Source organism: Carcharhinus amblyrhynchos, chromosome 7, assembly GCF_965287045.1.
Source record: "Carcharhinus amblyrhynchos chromosome 7, sCarAmb.v2.hapA, whole genome shotgun sequence".
Classification (NCBI taxonomy): domain Eukaryota; kingdom Metazoa; phylum Chordata; class Chondrichthyes; order Carcharhiniformes; family Carcharhinidae; genus Carcharhinus; species Carcharhinus amblyrhynchos.
This window is the reverse complement of record NC_137330.1, coordinates 82,332,054-82,349,662: the sequence shown is the minus strand read 5'-3', so window position 1 is coordinate 82,349,662 and position 17,609 is coordinate 82,332,054. Positions and strand designations below refer to the sequence as shown.

At 41.0% G+C, this 17,609-nt stretch overlaps 1 protein-coding gene across 1 annotated transcript; it reads left to right on the top strand.

The window, feature by feature from the left end:
• Nucleotides 1-2,423: 2,423 nt before the first annotated feature.
• On the top strand, nt 2,424-15,680 carry prss35 (serine protease 35). The gene is made up of 2 exons (XM_080192685.1): nt 2,424-2,605; nt 12,385-15,680. Exon 2 carries the CDS (start codon nt 12,404-12,406, stop codon nt 13,541-13,543), a length of 1,140 nt encoding a protein of 379 aa, XP_080048811.1. The 5' UTR covers nt 2,424-2,605; nt 12,385-12,403; the 3' UTR covers nt 13,544-15,680.
• Nucleotides 15,681-17,609: the final 1,929 nt, after the last annotated feature.

Below are 17,609 nucleotides of genomic sequence, written 5' to 3'. Positions count from 1 at the left end.
ACAGACAGAAAGTGCTGGGAATATCAACAGGTCTGGCATGGCTTTGTGGGACATGGGCATTGCTGGCTGGCCAGCATTTATTGCCCATACTTAGAGGACAGTTGAGAGTCAACCACATTGCTGTATTTCTAGAGTCACATGTAGGCCAGACCATGTAAGGATAGCAGATTTCCTTCCTAAAGGACATTAGTGAACTAGACGGATTTTTCCAACAATTCACAATGGTTTCATGGTCATCGGTAGTTTCTTAATTCCAGACATTTCTATGGAATTCCATCTCCACATTCTGCTGTGACGGGATTCGAGCCTAGGCCCCCAGCACATTAGTTGAGTTTCTGGATTAATAGTCTAGCGATAATACCACTAGGCTGTTGTCTCTGTGCAGACAGAAGCAGAATGAATGTGGACAATTCTCCAGCCTCACTCCACCTGATGCAGATTCCGCTGATTCCGAAAAATAGCATGCAGGCCTAACAATCAGTTTCACACCCAGCACCAAACAGTTCGTGATCCTCCCAGTCCCTTTCTAATGGCGTGAACTGGATCATGCCCAGAAAGAGCACGAGGCCAACTAGAATATTTAAAGTAACATTTAAATACGCATAGCCCATCTGACTGCCAGGGCACAGCGTGAGAATGGCAAGAGTCACTACTGGTCTCCAGTAGTGGAGTCCTGTGCAATGGCTACCCTGGGGGTGGGGAGATAGGGCTTGGAGGTCATCCAGGTGGTCAGGAACATGACCTGGTGATGCCCATTGGGCAGTGCCCACCTGGTTGTGCTCACAGGACAGCCTGGTGGTGTCTAGCAGACACCCTGGAAGTGGCAGCCAGGCACCATGGCAGTTGGGCACTGCAGTTGTGCCAGTTGGGCAATGCCATCATGCAAGGTTCAGTGCCAAGAGGGTGGGGCCTAAAGAGGAGGGATTATGGAGAGAGGTTATAACAGGGAGGCTATGCAGGGGGAATGCAGGGGTGAATTGTGTTGGGGGTCATGATGGGGACATGTCGGGGGTCAGGCAGGGGGACCCATTGCTAGGGCCCTGATGCCAGCAACCCATGTCAAGGAGGGGTTGGGGGAACATGCTACTGATGAGGCATGGGGGTGTCCTGATGTCCATTGTGGGGGGGAGGCGTGTTTCCCATTGCATGCTGAAATCGGGGCACCTTGTGAAATGGTGCCTGAGTGCTCTGAAGCCGGGCTCACCAGCTTGTTTAGGCCCCACCTCCCCAGGACTGGCATGAAAATCCCACCTCCAAAAAAGTGACTGAGTTTGGGAGGATTGTGGTGAGGAACACAGCTGAGAGTCCAATGCGGATCTCTCTGTCATTCTCACCGTAATGACACTTAGGCCGGGATGTCCACACTGGCCGTTCACACTGGTGGAAGTTTCCCATCCCGCTGCAGTGAACAGAGATTTGGCTGGACACCAAACTCTCTGACTCCGATGCTGCGGGAGAGATTGGGGTGCATTCTTACAGCCGGTAAAACCATGCCCCAGGCCATTTTTTTGGGGAGGATTTTACCTGACGTTTCCAGTGGAATAGGACTCTTCTTCAGAACTCAGCACTGATTACAGCACTTAGGCAAGCCCAGGGTCTTATTTATCTTGAACATCTCTGCAGTTTCTTTCACCAAAAACACTTGGATTTGAAATGCTACCATTCCCAAAGCTGGGGGGATGTTTTGCGATTCTAAGCAAATAAAGTTTATTTATTAGCCACAAGTAAGGCTTACATCAACACTACAATGAAGTTACTGTGAAATAAGAATTTACTCAACTAAAATAAATCTATATTAATATTAGTGCAGGCGCCAACTATTCTGCAGCAGTCAAATGCTTTGCCTATCACTCATTTACGAACACAAAAATATGGACATTGTTGTCAGTGTAAAGTTTGCAAAAAAAATCGTTCCCACTTAAACACAGGTATCCGGTGTCTGGGGCCCTTGTATAAAATTAGACAAGAAGAAAGGACTGGGTAGTAAAATATACACTACAGTAGCTTCAAAGATTTAACACTGGGAGATAGCACGAGATCTAAGTGTCCCAGGTGTATGAAGCTATTCCTCGCAGCCCTCTGATTCACCCTCTGGCATGTTGGAACAGACACTAAAACTTTCTCTCCAGCAGCCACAAGGGGATGATCTGGGGGGGAGGGGGAATCCTCAGTAGTCCACAAGGGCTTTTTTGTTTTCAGTCATGCCTGTGTGTGCGTCTTTGAATAATATAGGGATGGGTTTGTAAATAGCAACATGGAAACTAAACAGCGCGGTGTGACTAGCTGTCAGAAGCAGAGGGGAGGGCTGGTTATTTCAGACTGGGAAAGACAAGCAGGCGGGCGTGCTGATCCCATTGGCCAAACCCCTCCCAGCTCCCTTGGACTGGGAAGAAAAGGGGAAGGTTTTTTTTCCCAAGAAGCATCAAGTGCACTGTGCGGACGAGGCTTTGCTCCGCAGTGTTGCGCTGATGTTTGGTGTTGAATGTGAACGCCAGAGGATCTGTCCTGATACGACCCCCACCCCGTCCCCTGCAATGTGAGGGGCCAACAGCGGTATTTTGGCAGAGAGGATCGTGTATAAATTTTCCCCAGCGAATGGTAACAGGTAAGAAATAATCACTGTAGGTGAGCTCTTCAGTGGGAGCGGAAGAGTTTAGAGCCTTTTGCTGTATCGCTTTGTTGTCGGCGACACATCAGTTGGTAAACTGGGTTTAGATGGTGCGGAGGGTATACATTTCTGTCTGTGGCAAACATTACAAAATAAAGAACGCTATTGACAATTTCTGTAGGGAAGTGCCTGGCAAAACGAGGAGTTTTGTTTAGTCTTTCCATAGAAACACATCAAAGGTATCTGACTTGATCAAATACAAAATTGTTAACACTGGCGCGTTTTACTGACTTCATAGAACTTTGCAAAAACTTCAGCACATTCCGTAGCAAATGTCTTGTTAGCTTTCCAGCTTTTTGTCTAATTCTGATGAATTAAAGTCCAACACCCCCCTCCCTCCTCATATCGGGCATTTACTGTCGTTATTTCAAGTTAAATTAATCGTCAAATCTGTAGATTTCACATTCATTGTGCTCCACAGAATAGCCCTGGATATAATTCTAAGGTCCCTGAATCAGGTGTAGAGTCCTATCCTGGTCATTGTCTATCCGGATGACAGAAATGTGTGTGTGGGGGTGGGGGGGGAGGTATTTCTGAGGGGTATGTGTGGGTGTTTGTGTGTGGGGTGCAGTTCTTTCTGAGGGAATGTGTGTAGGTGTTTGTGTAAGTGGAGTGTAGTCCTTTTTGAAGGAGCGTGAGGATGTCTGTGTGTGCGAGGGTGCAGTCCTCTCTGAGGGAGTGTGTGTGGGTGTTTGTGTGGGGTGTAGCTCTTTCTGAGAGAGTGTATGGCGGGGGGGGGCAGTCCTTTGTGAGGGAGTGTGTGGGGGGTGTGTGCGTGGGGGATGCAGTTCTTTCTGAGGGTGTCTGCCTGGATGTTTGTGTGAGAGTGTGTGTGGGTGTTTGTGTATGGGGGTGCAGTTCTTTCCGAGGTAATGTGTGTGGGTGTTTGTGTGTGTATGTGTGGGGGGTGCAGTTCTGTTTGAGGGAACGTGTGTGGGTGTTTGTGTGTATGTGGGAGGTGCAATTCTGAGGGTGTCTGCCAGGGTGTTTGTGTGGGAGTGTGTGTGGGTGTTTGTGCATGGGGGTGCAGTTCTTTCCGAGGTAATGTGTGTGGGTGTTTGTGTGTATATGTGTGGGGAGTGCAGTTCTGTCTGAGGGAATGTGGGTGTTTTTTGTGTGGGGGGCTACAGTTCTCTCTGAGGGAATGTGTGTGGGTGTGGGTATGTTGGGGGGGGAGGTGCAGTTTTTTCTGACGGAGTATGTGTGTGTGGGAAGGTACAGTTCTGTCTGAGGGAGTGTGTGTGGGTGTGAGGGGTTGCAGTTCTGTCTGGGGGAGTGGGTGCGGGTTGGGAGGGGAGTCTGTCACTCTCCGCTGAGGAGTTGGCAGAGCAGTTTCCAACTTGTCTCTCGCCCTTTGTCCTCCGCTGCTGTCGATCAAATCATCAAGTTGCCTGCTCTGCATTACTTCACTGGCCCGGACTGACTGCACACACACACACACCTCTACAGGGTATTGACACCACCACACATCTATGCGGGCTCTTTCCATCACCTCCTTCCTAACAACTTGGCAGCTATTTCAGTTTAATTCTGCGGGATGTTTCTGTGTCTTCCCCCTGAGTTTCCCTTTCTTTCTTCTTCACCGAGGCTTTACCAAGTTTCGTTAAAAATGCCTGCAGGTTTTAATACTGATTATCCAAATGAATCAATCATTTTTCAACTATGGCAGGGCATAAAGTGAAAACTTAAATCATTTTGTAACATCATTCCAAATTCCACAAGGTATTTAAAAAACAAACTCTTGAAATATAACTCGGAAAGTTAAAAAATACCGGGGTATACAGGGTTAAAGAGGTTTCCACAGAGGTGGCTTGGTGGGGGTTGGCGGGGGGGGGGGGAGGGGCGGGGGCTGGGGGGAGGTGGAGGAGGTTAAGGTAAAGCAGCTATTGCGGGGAGAGGTGTGCAGGATTAGGAATGATCAGAGCTAAGGGAATTACACAATAGAAGTAGAACAAGTCAGGCAACATCCGCGAAGACAGAAAAACAGAATTATTCTCTCTATGATATTTCAGGACAGATACAATGTAAACTTGCACAGATACACCAGAAGCCGTTTCCATGAATTGGGGATACAGAGATAGTCTCGCATATGTTGGGAATTAGTGATGGACCCGAGGAAATGTTTCTGGTGTGAATCCTGGGGCAGAAGAACAAACAGTGCATCAGTCAGTTGAACCAGTGTGGAATATTGCCTGTTGTAGCCCCTGTTCACTTCTCGCGTGAGTATTTCAGATTAGGTCACCGTCGTGCAGATTAAGTAAAGGAAGGTGCAGAAATTAACAGTGGTACAGATCCTCTAAGTTTAGACATTGACTTTGTGTACGTTTTCAAACATACCAAGTGTTGTCTGTTGCTTATAAACAGGTAAAATATTTAACAAACGAAGCGATGGAAGTGAGCGATTTTATAAAGCGACCAGGACTTTAAATATTGTATCAATTGAAAGTTAGCTGGAGACAGAAGAGCCATCAAAGCAACAGTCAGAATCCAGTACGGAAGTAGAAGACCTGGTAATAAAGTATTGTTAGAAACAGAAGTGCGTGTATTTTTTTTAGTATGTTTAATATTTGTAATGCCTTCTTGGTATATTGCTGAACTAAATGAGTGAAAAAAACTGTTGTCGCGTTCTGCCACCTTGTGGCGAGTTAACAACAAGCAGCAGCTAGTTTGACTAGTTAGTTATAAAGAGTAGAAATGGCTAATCAAGGCGGGGTCGGCCTTTCAAAGGTCAATAGAAATATTTTGTTTTCAAAAAGCCACAAGTTGCAATTGTTAAATACTTGCTGTCATTTCCATTGTAACGGCAACTACTACAAAAATACCTCCAAGGGACCTTAAACCGAAAGAAGCTATATGCAGTAAAGAGCCAAGTACCAACACTGAACCAAAATTAACACCATCGATACATCATCACTGGCACTTGGTACTCCTGTCTGCTGAGATTTTATTGAAGGCTGATGCTGTGGAACACCAGTTGATTATCCTAATGAAACAGATATGCTGGAGCTTATAATCATGTTTATGTTTCCACCACCTTTAGGTCTTCCCAAATCCTACACAGTACTTGCGTAGAGCGGATAGGCAAGTACTGAACTCATACTGTCTATGTTTTGTTTTAAAGCAATTACTACAGAAATTATTGCTTTTATGGGCAGCGCGGCAGCACAGTGGTTAGCAATGCTGCCTCACAGCGCCAGGGACTCAGGCTCAATTCTATCTTGGGTGACTATGTGGTGTTTGCATGTTCTCCCTGTGTCTGCATGGGTTTCCTCTGGGTCATCTAGTTTCCTCCCACACACCAAGGATGTGCAGGTTAGGTTGATTGGCCATGCTAAATTGCTCTTAGTGTCAGGGGATTAGCAGGGTAAATGCCTGGGTAGGATTGTTGTTGATGCAGGCTTGATGGGCCAAATGGCCACCTTCTGCACTGTAGGGATTCTATGATTCTTTTCATAAAAGTAACAAAATTATTCTGTTTGTAATCACTGAAATTCAAAATAAAAGTTAAGTGTTGCTTCAAAGATCATTCAGAAGGAAATAGTTTTTTTACTTGTTACAGTCTTGAGACAGACTGTTATGTTTTGAAAGAAATCTGAATTCCCAGTCATTAGCTGAAAGAAGTATTAAATCAAAGATTTCACATTTTAAACAAAAAGATCTGCTCAAACTTAAAACTATATTTCGTAAGCACATGTTCTTTGATCCCAAAAATCTCAATCTTAAAATCTTCCCATTCTACCTTCATTTCCACCCAGGATTTCCTGTATGCATTACTTCTGCTGGAACGAAATCCAAAATATGCCACAGCTATCAGTAATTCAGTTTGATTCTCTTCAGTGTTCCTGCTATTCCTTGGGGTACAGGATTTCTTGGAGTCCTTCCACAAACATCTGGCTAGGTGACTCTCCAACTCTATTTTGGCACCATACAGTTGTGGCCACCACAGCTCAAGTATGGGGCTCAGTGCTGCTAAAATCACCAACACCCTACGTTTCACTGCAGGTCTACAGCTTTGGCAGATTTTCTCTTTCTTAGCTTGTCTTAAAGCTGCTTCTAGGCTCCAATGAACTATCTGTTTCTATAACAAATTCTAAAAATAAACCCAAAACAGAAAAAATCTGCTCTGAAGAAGTCACACAGACTTGAAATATTAAATCTGTTCCTTTCTCCACAGATGCTATCAGATCTGATCCTGGATTTTTATTTTGTTTTATTGAGATTTCCAGCATCCATAGTATTTTGCTTTTCCAAAAATAATCTACCTCCCAACTGTCTATCCCCATGATAACATGGCAGTCCTGGGATGCTTCAGATAGAGATGTAAATCAATTAAATTTACCTTCAAAGCATCCCTTTGGGTGTGTGAGTCTCTCTCTCTCTCCCTCTCTGCCCCCGTCTCTCTCTGTTTCCTTCTCTGCCCACATGAATAACTTACATCTGCAATAGGGACAATGTCATTTTACTACACCTTGACTCCATTACAAAGTTAAGAGAGGGCCACCTTTGTTTATTGTTTCCTGCTTCCAACTCTGACCCTGTTAAATAAATAAGGCCATTTATGCCTGTTTATTAGCCTCTCAAACCAGCTACTTACATTTAATAACTTCAGTCCACACTTTAAGTTCTACCCTTGATATGCATGAATCATGAAATTAGACATTTTTACACTATAGTTAAATGTTAACTTTCATTTGAAGAAAAGAACATCAGCTTTCACTAATCAATCTTCATTGGCTGTTCACTCACTTGATGAAGGAGCAATGCTCCGAAAACTCGTGATTCCAGATAAACCTGTTGGACTTTAACCTGCTGTTGTGAGACTTCTTACTGTGCCTACCCCAGTCCAATGCCGGCATCTCCACATCAAAAACAAAACAAAGAATTACAGCTGTAGCTAACCTCATATTAGACTCAGAACTTCATGATAGAATTAAAAAAAATTTTATCAACCTACCTGAAATAACTTATGAATCTTTGGACTCCAATTTATTGAAATCTTTTGGAACAAGTAGAGAAACTCACAAGCTCTCATGAGATAGCAGAACTCATTCTCTTTAATCGAGTAGCATTAAAACTCCACCTGTAGTTACTGATGTAATCTAAGTAAACAAGTTAGCCAATATATGCCTGATAATTTGACACAGGGAGCAATGAGATAAATAATCAGAAATGTTCTTTGTGATGCTGATTGAGGGATAAATGATAGTCTTTCAGGCTTGAGCTGATAAGTTGCCAGTAACATTGGTGCCTCACAAGTATGAAGCAGTGACCATCCCCAATAAACAAGAGTCTAATTACCTCCTTATGACATTTAATGGCATTGCATTTGCTGAATGGAGGTCACCATTGATCAGAGATTTAACTAGGCCAGCTAGTTATGTACTGTGGCTCCAAGAGCAGGTCAGCGGTTGGGTTTTCTGTGGAAATAATTTATTTCCTGACTCTTGATGGCTTTTCCACCATCTGTAAGGCGCAAGCTAAGAATTGATTATGGAATATTTTTTGTTTGCTTTGATAAACGCAACGCCAACAATTCTCAAGAAGATCAACAACCTCCAGGACAAAACTACCCATTTGGTCGATATTCCAATCACCACCTTAAACATTCACTCCCACTCCCACTTGTGCGTAGTGGCAGCAGTATGTGCAATATGCAAGATGCACTGCAGCAACTCACTCAACAACACTTTCCAAGCTCATGACCACGGCCGCCTAGAAAATCAAAGGCAGCAGGGTCATGGACACATTACCATCTGCAAATTCCCCTTGGAGTCACTTAGAAATCTGGGTAATCTCATTCTTGACTTAGAAGTAGATTACCGTTTCTTGATCACACTCCTGCAATGCCACAACACCATGTGTGTACCAACACCACATGGGCTATAGCGGTTGAAGAAAGCAGCTCACCACCATCTTGTCAAGAATAGTAAGAGATGGGCAATATCTGCTGGCACATCCTGTCAACATATAAAAGTAGGAGATTTCCCTACTTGTTGCCTAATAGTTCTCTGGGTCATTTCAGAGGGGAGATAGATGCTGGAATATTACTGCCTCGCCTGCCCTGGAATTGGAATGGGCGAGGCTCACAGAATTCTCCGTTGGCCTGTGGTGGAATTTTATGAGCCTCGCCCGAGCGAGGTTGTAAAATAACAGTAAAAGTCTCAGTGGATCATTGCATTTAAAATTGTACATGATTAAGTTTTCTGCATGTATTTCAGAATAAATTAGGTAAAATTATTCTTTTGCCATATCTTTAATTTACTGCAATAGCTCCAAGAAAGAAATATAAATAAGCAACCAATTGGGAGAGGAGTAACTTGAGTATGTATTTATGCTATTTCTAACTCCATTTTAACTTGTTTTGTAATAATATGAAATACTGACCATTTGAGCAAAATGGAAACAATTTTGTAGCAAAGTTAGAATATTTATAAATATAGAAACCATTCTGAATTAAAGAGGCTGCATGTCTGTGTACCTTATTACATGTATTTACTTCTCAGCTAATTCTATAATTTTCTGTATTATAAATTTGTGTTCTTTCAAATTTTCTATGGATGACAATATATAACAGCTTCAAAGATACACAACCCTTAATTAAATAAAATCAAATTCACAATTGGATTGTACAGTGATGGAACACCTGGTAAGTTGATAAACAAAGTAAATGTTCTGAATCTGAATCACTCAGTACTGCTTAGTCATTGCTGTATTATTTAAATCTGAGTACACAGAACCATAATAATATCCCTCTCAATCTGTTGCATGTGTGGTTATTGTACTGTATGCTCCAACTTGTGCTATAGTGACCAATGATCTTCCTATAACCTTAAGCCAAATTAATGTGACCTTCCAGTTATGAGTCTGAGTTCTCCATTTTCACCCAGTGTGTATCGGTATCTCTATTGGCTCCTCCCTTTTTATGAAATAAATATGTTTAATTCTGTTATGAGCAACCATCAGGAGATGTCATTGAGAGGGAGCTTTATTATAGCCTGTAATTTAAAACTAGTTTATCCTTACTGCAGGGAATAATTTTCCCATCACAGAGGAGACAGAGATACAACCACCCTAGTAAAATACCCTGACTACCTCACTGTGTCAGTAAGATCAGAGCAGAAACAGGCACTTAATAAAACAGAAGGGCATGGAAGACATAATTGGAACATATTGCAAGGACTCAAGAAGTAGGAGCAGGAGCAGACCATATGGCTCATCAAACTTGCTCCACCATTCAGTAGATTCATGGCTGATCTTGGGCATTAACTCCATTTTATGCCTACTCCCCATTTCCCTTAATTCCCTTTGAGACCACAAATCTGTCTATCCCAGCCTTAAATGTATTCAACATATTTAAATGCTAAGTATGGAAAGCCGGTAATTGAGGGAAAAATACAATGAAATGTTGAGAGATTGTGCCAGTATAATGAAAGTAATCATATGGGGATCATTAAAAGCAGTTAACAGAGAGACAGGGAAGGTATCTAGCATGAAGAACACAAGGCTCACTAGAGGTATGTATAAGTAATATCAAAGGAATGGGGAATATAATGGATGGTATGCTTGAGAACCATGGAGTATGGGGACAAGAGTAAATACAATAATAGTTGTTGACCAGAGACATGGAACAGCAGAAAAGGAGTTATGAAGAGACAATACCATTATATTTTTTTCTGAATTGATTAAATTCAGGCTTGCAACACTGCCTCCTGTTATCCAAATTTGCTCCATTAACATTTGAACATGTCTTTTTCAAAGAAATGCACTTACGTTTTGTGCTTTATTTGGGCAAATTGAGGATGTTGAGGATGGTAAAACTGACGTTTTTACCATCTTTATCTCACTCAGTTTTATAGCGTTTCTGAACTTGATAGTTTATTTTTGTTTGATCTTACGCTGAATCAGACACAGGTTATTTCTGTGATCTCACTGATTTGTACTTGGGTTGAGGTTGCCCACACTTAGTTCACATTGGATGGTTAAAGCCAGCAAAGAGACATCCCATCCACCTCATCTACATGCAGACCCATGTTGTAGAGATGAAAGGATAGAGTGGTAACTTCAGGCATCTTCTGCAGATATTACGTGACAGATTTTCAATTTGCTATCCAGGCATAAAATTGGTATTGCAGATTGGGCATTCTGCAATGGGCAGGCAATCTACAACACCAGTTTATGTCTACATGAAATGCAGGAAATCTACTCCTACAATTTTAAGCAGGATAGACAGACCTTTGAACATGTTAAACATTTTAAGGTAGGTACTGATAAAGGTTAATTAATCCCTGAATGTGTGGGTGGAGGGGGAGCACAGTTTTATGAAGTAAGTACATGTGAAAATAATTCATATTTATCTGTGGATTTGTGAGTATTATTATCCTGTGATAAATTACTACTTGATTTCAGAAAATATCAGCATGTTGAATGCAGAGGAGCCTAGGTACAGAATAACTTGGGTTTACACAGCACCAGTTTGAAGTACTATTGAAGTGAGGTCACCATTGCAGTGTTGGGAAATGTGAATGCCAAATTTACAAAATAAAGTCCCTTCCATAAACACCAATCAGCAAATTACAAGGTAACTTGTTTTGGTTGTGCTGTTTCAGAATCTTGGGACAATTCCCTGGTCATCTTTGAAAAGAACCTGGTTGTATTTTACATTCACCACATAAAGGCCAAAGGAGCCACAATTCAGCAGCGCATCCTAAAGGAAGTACCTCACTGTGTGAGATCTTCCCTTTAGGATGCAATGTTGAACTGTGACTCCTGCAATTGCCTGGGTGCTGCACTGATCACCGCCTGCATAAGCCTCTGGTGTGAAAGGAAACCTATGACCTTCTGACTCACTGATGAGTATCGTACCTCAGAACCAAAGCTGATAACATGGCAAGTTCACCAATGACAGCAGGAAGTATTTCTTCATACAAAGAATAATCAATACCTGAGATTGTATTCCAGGTGAGGCAGCGGACAGTAAACATTGTGGGATCAATCAAGAAGCTTTTAATTTCTATAATGTGATTAGAGCAGGGAGAGGGTATGTTTCTCTGAGCTAATCATAGCATTTGTTTGGCACCCTATGCACCACCTTAAACATTTACTTCCTCCAACACCAGTGCAGAATAGCATCTGAATGCACCATTTAAAAGATGCACTGCAGCATCCTGACAAGCTGACTTTGACAGCCCCAGCCTTTTACCAAACGCAAGATTTCTACCTCCTAGAAGAATAAAGGCTGCAGACACATGGGAATACAACCACCTGCAAGTTTCCCTTCAAACCATAGATCATCTTGACTTGGACTGATGGGCTGAAAGGCCTTTTCTGCTGTGTACAATTCTATAACTCTATGACTCTATTGCACTTGCTTCACGGTCACCATGTCAAAATCCTGCCTTCCTAACAGCACTGTGGAAGTAGCTACACTAGATGGATCACAGCGGTTCAATAAAGGGGCTCCTCACCACCTTCTGAAGGAGCATTAGGGATGGGCAATGAATACTGGCCTCATTTATCATATTTTTCACATCCCAAGAAAGAACAAAGTTCTTATATATTATTACAAATATATTACAGTTCCAAGCTCTACAGTGCTATGTTTATGAAAACTTTTCGTAATTTTGATAGACATAAAATGAAGCACTTTCTAATGTAACTAGCAGAATTGAAAAGCAGACTTTTTATGTTAAGTTATTGTGTTTTTCTTTTCCTCTCAGGGAAGGATCTGGTTTCACCATGGGAACAATACCACTTTTATTATTACTTTCCATGAACACATTAACATTCACCTTCCGGATTGAAACTGCAGAAGATTATACTTGGCATTTACAAAGAGCACCCCAAGTTTCGGACAGAAGAACCGTGATCATAGACCCTCCAAGGTTTAGAGCTAAAACCAAGTTGTTGATAAACTCAACCTGTGGGATCGCTTGCCAGAAGAAACTGCCACTGCCAACCGTGTCTGACCTTCAGAATTATCTTTCTTATGAAACGGTGTACAACAATGGGACACGTACCTTGACTGAGGTTGATGTCAAAGAATTCGACCTGAAAAATGAACTTGAGTTTGCCCAGTCAAGAGGCCGTTCTCGGAGGAAGAGGCAGGTCTTTGGATTGGACAGCAGATTTAGCATTGGTGACAAGCATTTCATAACAAGCTATCCTTTTAATACAGCAGTGAAAATCTCCACAGGATGTACTGGGATTCTTGTCTCACGGAAACATGTGTTAACAGCAGCTCACTGCATTCACGATGGTAAAGACTATGTGAAAGGTGCCAAAAGGCTTAGAGTCGGATTCTTAAAGATGAGATCCAAGGGGGGTGGAAGAAGAAGGGGATCTAAGAGGAATAAACGATCAACTAAGGATAAGCCATCTTTCCAATGGTCAAGAGTAAAGCGCACCCAAGTACCAAAGGGCTGGTTCAAAGGCGTGGCTGATGATATTGCAGTGGATTATGATTATGCTATTCTTGAATTAAAGAGACCTCAGAAACACAAGTTTATGGAGATTGGGATCAGTCCTCCTGTCCAGAATATGCCAAGCAACCGGATCCACTTTTCAGGCTTTGATGACGACAGACCTGGGAAATTGGTATATCGTTTCTGCACTGTGTCTGATGAATCCAGTGATCTGTTTTATCAGTATTGTGATGCTAATCCTGGATCAAGTGGCTCAGGCATTTACATTCGTCTGAAGGAGCAAGACAAGCGCACATGGAAACGCAAGATCATTGGAGTCTTTTCTGGTCATCAGTGGGTGGATATCAATGGGATACAGCAGGATTACAATGTGGCTGTGCGAATTACTCCACTTAAGTATGCACAGATATGCTTCTGGATACATGGAAACTATGCTGATTGCAGAGATGGTTGATGGAATTCATTAAATATAATACGTGCTTTTGTATCCATGTACTTGTGTGCAGACCTCGATTCTCTACATACGAAGTGGATGATGGTGTGTATCAAGGCACATTGAAAAGATATGTGTAATTTCATCTCGACTAAAGGAATCTGTTCAGGGTGCTCTAATTTAAGTATATAAAATGTAAAATTAATGGGAATCTTTCAGAGTATATTGTTGACTGGGTAACATTGCTGTTCAAAATGTTTAGTTATTCAGTATTTAATTTACTGTGATAATTAATCTGTGGGAACAAAGTATTCAAGGTTGGTTAATAGCCCAAAAAGTATTCTACTAATGATTTTGAAAGATGTATTAAAATGGAGAATGGTGCTTATTTTAATTCCGAAAGATATTTTTAAGGTTTTGAAGGGTGCACCACTGCAGTCTCCAGAACCTCATTATTTGTCCTCCACACATAGAAACTAATATAGACTCAGATTTTAAGCATTTTCACTTATCAAAGGAAAACTATTTGTCCCATAGCAAAATATACAGAACTATCCACACACGTCATTTGTTACTGAATTTAAAGTAGTTTGTAACATAGGTAAAGGTGGGTCTTATCATTTGTCTTAGTTGTACTGATCAATCTTGGAGCATTTTGGAATTGAAAGTTCATATTGGGTGTTGTTCATATCTTGTTTCCAGCAAAAGAAATTATGGAAATGCTCAATCATTGATGACTTCAATCAAAGTATACAAATTAACTGTTTTAACTGAGCTCTTCAATACAGCAAAGGTAAAGTAATGACTGTCATCAATCTTGTTCTAAACAGGTTTAGTGAAGCTAAAGAAAAGGAAACAATGTGTTTCAAATTATGATAGAATTCATAGAACAAATTCTTTGAAATGTTTAATGTGAAATTTGGCAATTTATCCAGTTAAAAGTGTTCAAATTTCAACCATTTCTCCTTTCTCCCCCCAAAAGACAGAGTCAGTGATAGATACTAAAAAATGTAAACACAACACTGTGATGAAAATTAGTGCCTGTGAGATTAAAACTGATCAGGAACAGTTTATCTGCACAGAAAATCTGAACAATCTCTTTAAAAGTGAGTTGATGGAGATTTATCTTATTCAATTGCATCTAACCATCTGAATAGAATTAGAAACTAAAGCTTTAAGTACCAGTCTAATCATTTTTTGTGCTAACAGTATACAGTTTGTATTTATATAAAGAACAATGGTTAAGATCTGCAGGCTTGCCTTAAATAAAAACCATATGTAAACCAATAACAGGATTCAGAAATCTTTGGCAGAGGAGTTTAATGACAAATGCAGTTCTTTAAAGTGCATTCCAGAATGCTTTCTTAAACGAAAACTGAAATAGTATTTTGGTGCTACATTTTGTCTTGAAATATATATTTTATATCACTAGAAATACAAATGCATTGAGTGAATTAGAAAATTATGTCAGTGAGGAATGTTAGGAAGGTCCTACCACTTTAAATGCACTGGTGCTATGCTGTTCACTACAATCAGTCTTTGCATGTTAAGTAATTTTCATATAATGATAGAATAGAAAAAGTATTTAGCACTGTAAAGTGACTCACTCTGCTTAGTCAGATCTTTCACTCTTTAAAATTAAATGTACTCAAATAAAACACAGAAGCTGTGGTGTGAAAATCTGAACAAATATTTGATGAATAGTTTAAATAATGATGATTGTTAACAAATAGAGAGTGATATTTAACCAGTTTTGTTTTAGGCCAAACACAAGGTGGTAAAAATCACACGCATTTAAAAAAAAGTGATGAAAAGTATTCCTGCCAAAATACAAAGAAACCCTATATAATTATGCAACTGTCGAACCCAATTCAAATCCTACAGAAAAACATTCCAAACCAGAAAATGATTAACAATGATCATCAAAAATAAATATATCAGAGGAATAAACAGTGAGCATTGATCACTTTGTTTACTTCAAGCAGAATATATGTTGCTTTACGTTCTTGATCTTTTGTTGCTTAAGAATTTCATGAAATGCATGTTTGGAAAGTGACTTTCTTTGTAATTTCACTGAATTGTATACTGTAAAACATGATCTATTCCTTTGACCCTCACTGTATATTCAGCAGAAAAATACAGACCCTTTCCCCTCTTTTGTTATCTGTTGTGTTCTTCTGATCAAAGGAGCTAGTTACACATACTGCAGACATATAGTATTGATGCTTGTGGAACCTCTTCGGCCATGTATTCTATTACTTCCAAGCAGAGTCGCTATCAAATTCATTTATTCAGTCAATAATCCTGTAAATTATCCAGATTGCATAGTAATTATTTTCTATAATTCATGCAGTCACTCACACAGTAATGTGCATTGGCTATGCTAAATTTTCTCTCAATGTAGCTGAAAAGGTGCTGCAGTGTGATGACTAGGGGATTTTTACAGTAATTTCATTACACTGTTAATGTAAGCCTATTTGTGAAACTAACAAGTAGTGTTTGAAAATCGCTGCTAAAGATCACAGACCAATCTGCTGACATAGAACATTACAGCGCAGTACAGGCCCTTCATGTTGCACCAACCAGTGGAACCAATCTAATGACCCTCTAACCTAAACTATTCCAATATTATCCATGTGTCTATCCAATGACCATTTGAATGCCCTTAAAGTTGGCGAGTCCACTGACCTCAGATGACTAGTAAATTATTCCTCAGGGGAGCAAACAAGTCAATATTGCACATTATACTTTATATAAGATATCAGTCAGAAGGAACGTTGCAAAGCTCACTGTGGCACAGTGGTTAGCACTGCTGCTCCACAGTACCAGGGACCCAGGTTTGACTCCTGGCTTGGGTCACTACCTGTGTGGAGTTCTCCCCACGTCTGTGTGGGTTTCCTCCGGGTGCTCTGGTTTTCTCCCACAGTCCGAAAGACATGTGGGTTACATGCATTGGCCATGCTGAATTCTCTCTCAGTGTACCCAAACAAGCAACAAGGGGATTTTCACAATAACCTCATTACAATGTTAATGTAAGCCTACTTGTGACACTAATAAATAAATTTAAATCACAAAGCAAATTACACACCCTTCAGAAATTAATTGACAGTTCAGTGATGCCACCACAACGTGATGTATGTTGAGTAAGCCTCATAGAGAGGTTCTGAATATTGAATGGTTGAATAGGAAGGTTTATTGATAACACATAGTTATGGAAATGTGTACACAACATGGCTCAAGCTATGAGCAGACTCCACGCTTGCTTTTACACATGTGTTGGTCCAATCCACAGATCAGTCCAGTCTGTGGTTTGTTTTTCATTCCATCATGCTGTGGACAGTACTGTTTCCCTATCCCAACTAACTCTTGCTAAGCCGGATACTTTATCATACAATGTTAGGCAGACTCGTCTAATCTTTTGGAATTTATTTGCATATATTAAGTAAATACATGTGTGTCTGATCATATTAAAGTTTGTTTTCAGCAGGTTTCTGGGGTGTGATATTGTCTGATTTTACTTCACCAAGATCTCCATTTTGTTTCTGAAGCAGACACAAAGATAAAATTTACACACTTGTGTTGCATTCTGTCTGCTGCTTCTAATATTGAAATGAAAAGTGGATTCAGACGAATTAACCTACAGTTCACTGAGTGCCAGCTACATTCCAGAGCTGACATTCTGCATGTGTAAATACCGGTTAGCACGATATAGCAGCTTAGCCTTTAGAGGGCAGGATTCTCTGGCAACCCTGCAGCGTGTTTCTTGGCCAGCGGTGGGATCTTCTGGTTCTGCCATTCTCAATGGGATTTCCCACTGAATCCACCCCACACCATCAGGAAACTTGTGATGGGGTGCTCCGTCAGCAGGACTAAAAAGTCTTGCTGGAAGGATGGGCAGGAAAATTCTGTCCATAGACATAGTGCGGGATTTTAGCGCCTCACTCGTCCCAAAACTGTAAAACCCTGCCTGGGATCAATGGATCTTTCCACGTTCCACTCCTCACCTGCTATGATTCCCATGGCAGGCAGGCCAGTAAAGTTCCAGCTATAGAGTTTTACAGCACAAAATGAGGCCCTTTGGTCCATC

What these genes read in the sequence shown, in the direction of transcription:
- prss35 (XM_080192685.1), top strand. Translation starts at nt 12,404, where the DNA reads ATGGGAACAATACCACTTTTATTATTACTTTCCATGAACACATTAACA.